This window comes from Oreochromis niloticus, linkage group LG10 (genome assembly GCF_001858045.2).
Source record: "Oreochromis niloticus isolate F11D_XX linkage group LG10, O_niloticus_UMD_NMBU, whole genome shotgun sequence".
Lineage (NCBI taxonomy): Eukaryota > Metazoa > Chordata > Actinopteri > Cichliformes > Cichlidae > Oreochromis > Oreochromis niloticus.
In genome coordinates, this window is record NC_031975.2 from 33304459 (window position 1) to 33314964 (window position 10506).

The 10506-nt window shown below is 42.0% G+C and overlaps 2 protein-coding genes across 5 annotated transcripts; one reads left to right on the forward strand and one right to left on the reverse strand.

Annotated features, from left to right (window-relative positions):
• Positions 1–1438: 1438 nt before the first annotated feature.
• Positions 1439–3971, reverse strand: LOC100690334 (GTPase IMAP family member 4-like). 2 transcript variants are annotated; one of them, XM_013265218.3, is made up of 2 exons: positions 3910–3971; positions 1439–3163 (listed from the first exon to the last, which is right to left on the reverse strand). In XM_013265218.3, the coding sequence occupies exons 1-2, from the start codon at positions 3926–3928 to the stop codon at positions 2337–2339; spliced, it is 846 nt and encodes a 281-aa protein (XP_013120672.1). In that variant the 5' UTR covers positions 3929–3971; the 3' UTR covers positions 1439–2336. The 2 variants fall into 2 exon arrangements, with proteins under 2 accessions (XP_013120672.1, XP_019219196.1); XM_019363651.2 differs by having other exon boundaries at positions 1439–3166; positions 3910–3966.
• A 544-nt stretch (positions 3972–4515) lies between these two features.
• LOC100690069 (GTPase IMAP family member 7) lies at positions 4516–8139 on the forward strand. 3 transcript variants are annotated; one of them, XM_019363490.2, is made up of 3 exons: positions 4516–4703; positions 6897–6977; positions 7079–8139. In XM_019363490.2, the coding sequence occupies exons 1-3, from the start codon at positions 4685–4687 to the stop codon at positions 7915–7917; spliced, it is 939 nt and encodes a 312-aa protein (XP_019219035.1). In that variant the 5' UTR covers positions 4516–4684; the 3' UTR covers positions 7918–8139. The 3 variants fall into 3 exon arrangements, with proteins under 3 accessions (XP_019219035.1, XP_019219036.1, XP_005461829.2); XM_005461772.4 differs by having other exon boundaries at positions 4524–4703; positions 7076–8139; XM_019363491.2 differs by lacking the exon at positions 6897–6977 and having other exon boundaries at positions 7076–8139.
• Positions 8140–10506: the final 2367 nt, after the last annotated feature.

Sequence of the window (10506 nt, forward strand, 5' to 3'; positions counted from 1 at the left end):
TAGTGACTGGTCTTATTCTTTAAACAGGCAAATGTTCAGCATTCAAAATACAGATGAACAACAGCCACAGATGAACAACAGTCACAGATGTTTCCCGTTATGTCCACACCTACACAGCATGTTAACAAACCGTGAAAAAAGCCACACAAAAATGAACGATTGCTGGTGAGGGTTTCTATACATTAGTATGTATGAAGGGTATGTTGTGACTTACCTTCTAAATTAAAAAGTGCAGTACTGGATGTCCACGATGTCCACGCATCAAAAAAATAAAATTGGCTACTTGATTTCACCCATCGCTGGTTATTTTTAGAACATAACACCCGCAATAAACGAGGGACAGCTGAGAAATATAACATTTGAATCCCTTTTCTCTTTTGCTCTGAGGCGCGGGGGAAAAATATCGACAAGTCCATGAACATCATTTACAGTTATATTGGGTAAATGACCAAGACATCTATAGAAATGTAAATCGACGCTTAATTCATTCATTTGGTTAACTTCTTTTGGACATTAAACAGGGCGCGAATAGGACACCGGAAACAAAGCTCCCCACAGGATTTTCCGCACCGGAACTAGCATATGCTATCGTGCACATAGTCAATAGCCATCATTCTTTCCTTGTGTCCTCTCACTAGCAAGTTGGGTTTTTTGGTTTATTGCTGTGTGTGAATGCCAGAAGGTGGGTTCTGTTTACATGATGTTGTGTATGTCAAATGCTATTGTGTGTATTTGTTCCCTCGGGACTATGCTAATGTTATCTTATGCTAATACACTATGTGGAATTGTAAAGCGCTTTGGGTGCCTAGAAAAGCGCTATATAAATGCAATCCATTATTATGTAAGCTACTAAGTTACTTAATGCTAGTTATAAACCTTGTGTAATTGTTGAAGTTGTTATACAAGTGAGTGTTGAATACAGTTTCCTTGTCCAATCTCTGTGCTAGAATTATGTGTGGGCATGTTGAATGTTTGATGCGTGCTGTACTGATAGTTGCTTTGTGTATCGTTACTACAGACCACAGCTGAATAAATCTGCTAACCTTGGAAGCTGCCTCCATGTTCTTTAACCAGAACACACCCACCATACCTTGCCACTCTACATCAACTCCTGGAGAGAACACTCAACATTTTACTTCTTGTCCTGCCAGCCTTTGAGCCCCCCCGACAGCCGGGACCAAATGACTCACTCAGTGAAGCACTTTGGTTGACACCAGCTCCCTTCTTGTAAAAGTTCTTAACTGCTGTATTCACTTGAAGGTCTAAGTACATTTCTACTCCAAAGGAATATCACAGTCTGGGTTTTGGCTAAGGGACAAATTCATTATGCAATCTGCACTCATCATCACTGAGGAGGTGCTACTAGCATTTAAAGAAACCTTTGATTTGAATACACTTATATGCTTTATTTATTGCTTTTACAAGCTGACAGCAGCGATCAGTGGAGATTCAACCCAGGACTATGTTGTGATTCTAGGGCTCAGTGAAGAATCAGATTTTTTAAAAGTTGTCATTGTTTTTTCAGGAGTGTTGTAAATGGAAGAAGAATCATTAGCTGTTGTCCATCTCAGAAGGACGTAGAGGTCTTCTAACAGTCCACATCTCCCAGCCACAGACTCAGACTGAGGCTTGTTACTTGTTTAGACACTTTAACCAGAAAATACAGTAAACATATGATGAATGTACTCCTCACCTCTCAAAAGTCAAAATTTATAATGCTCTTTATCAGTTTTCCACATTAGCACATGCTTTAATTATCAGCAAGGATGATGTACCAGTCAGTTGTGCTGAAGATTGGTGTGCCTTCGGTCCTACGCTCACCTGTGGTCACAAGCTCTGACATCACAGATACAAGCAGCAGAAATGAGCTTCAGGAGGAGCTCAGAGTACAGCTGCTGCTCCTCCACATCAAAAGGAGCCAGCTGAGGTGGTTCGACTGGCTTGAGAATGCTTCAGTTTCCCCCTCCAGACTACCTGGAGGAGGTAGCTGGGAGAAGAAGTGTGGGAGTCTCTGCATAGTCTACCACCCCAGAGACATGGCCCAGGATAATTTCCATGTCTCTGCAGTGCAGTTTGAAGAAGTGTTTGATGTGTGAGATCAGAGACAGGTGTTTATTACCCAGGAACACACCTGATAGTCAGCAGATCAGTGTGGACACAGAGTCATCTAAAACTTTTATATACAATAGACGTACTGATTGTTGTGGACTAAACTATTCTTGTATCCCATTAATCATCAATAACTGCAAATCATTAGTGAGCTGACAAAGCTGATCACTGGATGGACAGCATGATATAGTCAGAGCAGGTTGGTGGAAGTTGTCATGGGATCAAATTCACTGAGTAACACAGTCTTTCTCTTTCACGGCTACAGCTGTAGCTCCCACTGCTGCTCCCACAGCTGCTCCCAGTGGACCAAGCAAACTTCCCACTCCCGCCCCGATCCCCACCCCCTTCAGGAACTTGTTCTTTTTCTCTGCACGCCTTCTTGCTTCCTGCTCTTCCATCGCTATATTTTCTCTCAGAAGTCGCTCCTGCTCTTCTCTGACAGCTCTCTCAGCCTCCTGCAGCATCTCATTGGTGTAACATTTTCCTCCATTTCTCTGAACAATTGTCTTGATCTTCTCCAGCAGCTCTCTGACCTGAGAGGGATCTTTGATTTTGTTGTTAAAAACATGATATCTTCCTCCACACTGTTGGATGAAGCCACTCAGAGACGGACTTCTATTTATCAATTTGTCTATGTTAGCTTCATTGTCCACATCATCTCCATGTGTGAACAGCACCATAGTATAATCTGCTGCTTCTTCTCCAAAGATCTTCTGCAGGATTTTCACTGTTTGTTGTTCTTCTTTGGTGAATCTGCCGATCTGGACGACGATCAGGAACACGTGAGGACCAGGAGCAGCAAAGGAGATGCATCTGGCAACCTCTTTCTTCACCTCCTCTTCAGGTATATCAGTGTCAAACAGTCCTGGAGTATCAACAACATCCAGGATCTGACAGTCTACCTGATCTGTTATTTTCTGACACCCTACTGTCACTGAAGAAAAAGCAGCTATAGATTCAAAAGCTTTTCTTCCTAAGATGGTGTTTCCTGATGCGCTCTTCCCAACTCCTGTTCTCCCAACAAGCACAATCCTCAGGTGTGGAACATCTTCAACTGCTGAAGAAGATAAACAGATTACTGCAGCTCGTCACACTAGGACAGTTACATATACAGAATCAGGGATAGGTGACACTGATGATGAAGTACCAGGAAAACCCAGGAATGGGGGAAGTAAAAAAACCCAAAAAACTTACAGTATTACATAAGGACTGATTACTGAAATAAAACAGGAAATGACTCATGACTAAACATCTGAACAATCCAAAACAATCACACATCGATCAAAACAAAGACGAGAATGCTAACCACAATTTCCCTCAAGCTTACGAGAACCAACAACCAACCTGGCAGAACAGGATTACTCTGCACATCGAAATCAGTTTTACTGATAAAGTCAGGGCTGCAGACACCACTATCTATCTATCTATCTATCTATATATATATACATATATATATACATATATATATAGATATAGATATAGATATAGATATATATATCTATATATATATCTATATATATATATATGACATTCAAAGTGAAGACTGGGTGGATTGGCAGCCTCTGGGTAGTGTAGCTGTTGGCTGTTACCACTGCATGAACCACATGTTTCAGGATTTGGTGTTTCAAACAAATAAATGTAAATAAACAATAAAAAGTAACAGATAAATAAGATATAGACACAGGGCACAGTAATAAAGACTCACAGTTCAGGTAAACAGGCAGCTCTGGAGTTTCTGACTTTTATTATAAAACATTTGTCTGAACAGTAAATCAGAATAAAACTTGTAGATGTACTTACGAGCTTTTGAGCCGGCCATGCTGGTGCTGCTCAGGATTGTAAAAGCTGTCACAGCTACTGTATTAACATCAGCTCTGTGCCTTCATGAAGATTGCCCCTCCCTTTAATGCCACCGTATCACATACAGGAGCAACACTCCAGCTGTCACATCAACACTTAATGACATGGTTGGAACCTGGCTCACAAATGTTTCCTTTTAGGGGAAATTTTAGCTGAACTGCCATAAACCAAAAAAGTCTTTTTATCAATCAGCTGGATCATTCAGTCAGTACCATTCGACCCCTCAGTTTTTGTACTATGTTAACTTTAGTATATAGAGGCAACATTTTAACCTCAAAATACACTGTTGGCAAAAGTACTGACTCATCTGTCTTACATATATATATATTTTTACATATATTTATTCTTATAATTCTCATATTCCTATTCTTATATTTTTCTTTGTTTCTTATGTTTCTTATATTTTGCACCTCTGTTGTTTGTGAAGCTTGCACACAAGAATTTCCACCCACATGTGCTGTACCAGTGTCCCAGCACTGTACTCCCACTGGGATGTACTTGCCCGGATGACACTGACACTGACACTGACACTGATGGCTGTGTTTCCCTGTGTTTGGTGCGACAGCCCGAGTGTTGTTCCTGTGTGTAGGACAGGTCTGACACGGTGCATTTAAAAGGGAGGGACAATCGTCACGGTGCAACAACCAGCTCATGCAAAACATTTCAGCAGCAGGCATGTGACTGTGACACAGCTTTAACCCTGAGCAGCACCAACATGGCCGGCTCACTACCTCGTAAGTACATCTACAAGTTTTATTCTGATTTACTGTTCGGACAAACTTTCTATAATAAATGTCAGAAACTGCAGAGCTGCCTGTTTACCTGAGCTGTGATGACTTATTCCTGTCACCTGAGTCTCTCTTTAATCTCTGTTGCTTTTTAATGTTTTATTTGTTTGAAACACCAACAGCTGAGTTCTTTGTGATTCACGCAGTGGTGAGAACAGGTCTGTGTTACACAGGGTTGCAGGCACACCAACCACAGCCTGTCATTTGTCTTCTTAATAAACCCTGAGAGACTAAAGAGACAAACAATAACTCAAGCTTCATCTCTGAGTGTATTGGCTAGATCGACAGACGGAGCTTCCACAGACGGTGACTGTGACTGTGAACTGTGTCCACAAAGTGGAGTGAAAGCTCAGAGGTGTCTGCAGCACCGACTCTACAACAGAAACGGACTTTAAATGATTTCCTGTAGATGATCAGAGTAATGCTGTTCTGCCAGTTTGACTGTAACTTCTCAAAAGTGTCGAGCTAATTGTGGTTAGTTTTTTTTATGACAGTGATAGTTTGGATTGTTGTGATGTTTCAGTTCAGGTGATTTCCAGTTTGATTTCAGTCATCCTGAAGTTTTCTCTGCCCTCAGTAATGTTACCTGTGCTTTCTTCCACACCTGCTGCACTCATCTCAGTATATATACACCCTCGTTAACTTCTATGGGTTTATATATAACCACAGAATAATGTTTGCAGGTTTAGGTGAAATTATATAAATACGTCCTCAGCTTAACGATGACGGTGGAAACCAGGTCTTGTTAGGAGAGACGGCATCCATCCCTCTTTGGATGGAGCAGCTCTCATTTCTAGAAATATGGACAAATTTATTAAACCCCCCAAAAACCCATCTCTGTAGAGACTGTGTCAGCTCCCAAACAGACAAAAAACAAACTAAAAACCAGCAAAAAAACAACTTAAACATAAAAAAATCACAAAGAATATATTATATGTAATGTCTCTCCCCCCCCCTTATTTTATTTTATTTATTTTTTTTGCAGAAGTCGAGGAGCGTGTCAGGTTACATTTCACTGTGTCTTATACCTGTATAACTATGCATGTGACGAATAAAGAACCTTGAACCTTGAAAAAGTAACAATACAGTATCCACATCTGAACCAAAGAGTAAAACAGTGAAATGTGGATTATTAAACATTAGGTCTCTCTCCTCCAAGTACATGACTTAATAATTGATCAATTTCAAAATCAAGATATGGTACCTTGTAGTACCATATCACCCTATTAGAGCACTTCGCTCTCACACTGCAGGCCTACTTGTTGTTCCTAGAGTATTTAAAAGTAGAATGGGAGGCAGTTTTCAGGCCCCTCTTCTGTGGAACCAGCTTCCAGTTTGGATTCAGGAGACAGACACTATCTCTACTTTCAAGATTAGGCTTCAAACTTTCCTTTTTGCTAAAGCATATAGTTAGGGCTGGACCAGGTGACCCTGAATCCTCCCTTAGTTATGCTGCAATAGACGTAGGCTGCCGGGGATTCCCATGATGCACTGGGTGTTTCTTCTTCACTCACTATGTGTCTAAACACCTTTATTGCTTTACAGTATAAAGCAACTGTTTTGGACGTTTACCCCAACATTTAGCCCTCAGTCAGACATGGCTCAGAGACACCATTGTGTGGGAAAGAAACACAACAGTTCCACACTCAAACTGTACATTTAACCTCAGTTCATGTCACCAAAGTTCATGACAAGAACAATTAGAAAAGACCGGCTCGGAGGCTGGCGAGGAGGAGGACCTGACCGGCTGGGTGTGAGGGGACTGAAACATGGGTGGAGGCTTGACTGGTTCTGTTTGTTTACTTTATGACATGAGTAAGGAGAAGGAGACGGGGACTATCCCTCTGCACACATGGTTTAAAAGAGTGAAAGGGCCAGGGGTAAGATAAGGTGAGTGGCAGGCCAACAAACAGTCTCTGGGTTTGTAGACTAGCATGAAGTGGTGAAGCATGAACTCCTGCATCTATAGATATGTGTGGGTGACCTTCTTGCAGCTTCTTCATGTTGGCCTGTGGATGCTCAGGTATCTCTTATTCTACGGTCTGACTCCACGCCTCAGTCCGTATCACCGCCCCTCTCTTTGGGAACACTCAGACACACTTATCCACTCTGAATGACATGCTGATGTCCTCGCTGTAGATCCTGCTGACCAACACGTTGATGCCTCGCTCACTCCTGACACACAGCGTGATGTCATCCATGTACAGGAGGAAGCAGAAGGTCAGATCATTCTCTGTGTTTATATTTTACTGTTCCACATGAAGGACTCACTGACGGACTCCCACTAATAATGACTGCCATCTGTTTATCTTCCACAGCAGATGCAGACGACCTCCACCTCAGGATGGTGCTTGTTGGGAGAACAGGAGTTGGGAAGAGTGCATCAGGAAACACCATCTTGGGAAGAAAAGCCTTTAAATCTGCATCCTCTTTTGCTTCAGTGACGTCAGAGTGTCAGAAGGAAACAGGAGAGGTGGATGGACAAACACTGGCTGTCGTCGATACTCCAGGACTGTTTGACATCACCGTGTCTGAAGAGGAGGTGAAGGAACAGTTTGTTAGATGCATCTCCTTTGCTGCTCCTGGTCCTCACGTGTTCCTGATCGTTGTCCAGATCGGCAGATTCACCAAAGAAGAACAAGAAACAGTGAAAATCCTTCAGGAGATATTTGGAAAAGAAGCAGCAGATTATACTATGGTGCTGTTCACACATGGAGATGATGTGGACAATGAAGCTAACATAGACAAATTAATAAATGGAAATCAGCGTCTGCATGGCTTCATCAGTCAGTGTGGTGGAAGATATCATGTTTTTAAGAACAGAAGTGAGGATGTCTCTCAGGTCAGGGAGCTGCTGGAGAAGATCAACACCATGGTTCAGAGCAACGGGGGAAAATGTTACACCAATGAGATGCTGCAGGAGGCTGAGAGAGCCGTCAGAGAAGAGACTGAACGAATTCAGAGAGAAGATACAGAGATGGTGGAAGAAAAAGAAGCAGCAGGTGCAGGAGGACAGGAAGAGAAAAAGAAGAAGTTCCTGAAGAGTGTGGGGATCGGAGCGGGTGCTGGAAGTGTGCTGGGTCCAGTGGGAGCAGCACTGGGAGCCGCAGTGGGAGCTGCTGTTGCAGCAGCAAAAGAGAAAAAATGTGTCATACTGTGATATGAAAAGCAATTTTAATGTTATCATCATCATTAGTTACTGATCATCTGACCTGTAAGAAATTATTTTCATTCACAACCATCAGTAGGTCATATTATGGATTAAAATGATATTATGGATAATTTGACAGCTGACAAACTGCACCTGACTTCCTGAATATCAGTATCCAACACATTTTTGTTCCTGTGTAATAAAAATAAAATGTTTCTTTGTAAATAAAAAGCTCAGTGAATTCCAGAGTGGATCTGTGGCAGGATGTCAGCTGTGCAACAAGTCTAGTCGTGAAATTTCACGACTGTTGGTCTCTTAATAACTGGATCAAATTATTTGCTCTTGCTAGCTTGACAAAAACGTTCTCCCAGAAGCATCATCAGTCCTCTAAGTCCATATTCTAATTTTTTAAACCTTCTTGGGTCATCATTGGTGATGTTCGGTATTCAGATTGTTACACAAAGAAAAGTAAAGTAATATGCATTAGCTGCTACTTTTTTTAAAAATACTGCAGTATCTTACTTGACTCTTTTCTGGAGAAAGTAGCTATTTAGTTGCACTACTTATGACATTATTTTTTCTTTATTCAGTAAAATAACCTGAAACGCATTGCCTCATCTTTACCAGTTAACAATATAAACCTGAGGCTACAGTGCAACACTCCAACACAAATCCCTATCCTAATGAGGACACACATACAACATTACTTTTCATTTTTAGGTATCAACCCAAAACAAAGATAAACACCAATCCAAACAGACTTTAAAGTGGTCGTCATGGTGATTTTGGTGTAGAAACATGAGCAGGTAGAAATGGAGGCTGCAGCCTGACTGCAGCCCTATTATTGTGCGATCTATTGTACAATATAAAGCGCCTTGAGGCGACTTTTGTTGTGATTTGGCGCTATATAAATAAAATTGAATTGAATTGAATTGCTCATTAGCCTGTTAGCTGTTGAAGTTCAGGCTCTGGCTGCTGTGCTGGGGTCTGCATACACTCTGGGTTCTTGGCTAGCTTAGCGTTAGCATGCTGACTGTGGAGACGCTTGCAGAGTCAGAGTTGTGTTAGCAATATTATGCTGTTATTTCTGTCTTGGATGCAGTTTCCACATTACTATCTTACCTCGCTGTTTCGCAGATTTTTTAGTTCAAGTTTGCATGCTTTTTTTTTTACATCACATTGTGTCCTGTGTCCTGATCGGCTGCAGACCATTGTCGATCTCCTCCGTGCCGTCTCTCCTGTACAGTACAGAATCGCTGCATCGATCGCTAGCAGTGTGACTCTGAAGTGCAGTGCTGTATGTTTGTACGTTTTTTCCCCAACAAACACAACAATGTCGACAAAACGTTTTGCATCGTCTAAAAATAAAATTGGCTAGTTGATTTCACCTATCGCTGGTTATTTTTAGAACATAACACCCGCGATAAACGAGGGACCGCTGTTTACAAATACTGAGAAATATAGAATTTGAATCCTTTCTCTGTTTTTCTCTGAGGCGCGGGGGAAAAATATCGACAGGTCTATGAACAGCATCTACATATATATTCCGTAAATGCCCAAGACATCTCGAGAAATGTAAATCGCCACTTGATTCGTCCATTTGGTTGACTTGTTTTGGAAAAACCGGCAGTAAACAAGGAGCGAATATCACACCGGAAACGAAGCGCCCTACAGGAGTTTCCCCACCGGAAGTAGCATATGCTAAGGTGCACAGAGTCTATTTGTCAGTGCATGGACTGCAGATCGAACCTACAGATGGTTATGAGGTCTGTTATCAGGGTCAGGCTCATCACGCTGGGCAGTATGGACCAGGGATTCAATGAGCTCATGATGGATGATGCATGGAGGTGGCAAAATTGTGGTCCTTCTGCAAAAGGTTTGGAGGGAGAGAATTGCCGGGATAAGGCCTCTGACTTGATGTTACTAAATCCGGGTCTGTAGGTAATGACCAGTGTTGGGACTAACGCGTTATTAAGTAACGCGTTACAGTAACTACGTTATTATTGTGGTAACGAGCACGGTAACTAGTTATTATGCCAAAACCAGGAACGCGTTACTCGTTACTGGGATTTAGATAGGCTCGTTACTCGTTACTTCGTGTGGTGGATATCGCGGAGCTTCCACAGATTCAATAACATTAGCAAGTGGTGGAAGCCAGCAGGTGGATGAAGGAAAAGGGAGGCAAGAGGAGAGACCCGAAGCGGCCGCCGGTCCGCGTGTCAGGTGAACTGAACTTCAGGTAAGAAGTTATGACCTGCAGTCTATCGGAGTCAGATATAAACCAAGTTTAGGTGGAGTTTATTTTCGGTATGCTGACATTTTCGTACTGCGTACTAGCTAGCATGACGGAGTTTCTATACAGCTGTGTGGGTGCTATGTTACTGATGTTGAACTTTATTTTGTTCATACGGTTAATTATTAGAGTTGCCAACCGTCCCGTAAAAAACAGAATCGTCTGGTATTCAGAGAAAATATTACGCGTTTCGTACTGAGGTGAAAAGGAACACAGTTTGTCCCGGACTTCAGCTACAATGAAAAAGACACAAAGCTGAAGCTGCACAGCTGCCTCTTCTTCTCTCATTCTCTCCCGTTTCTACT

What these genes read in the sequence shown, in the direction of transcription:
- LOC100690069 (XM_005461772.4), top strand. An exon ending in TGTACAGGAGGAAGCAGAAG is followed by an intron (nt 6,978 to 7,075) that starts GTCAGATCATTC and finishes TATCTTCCACAG; the next exon opens with CAGATGCAGACGACCTCCAC.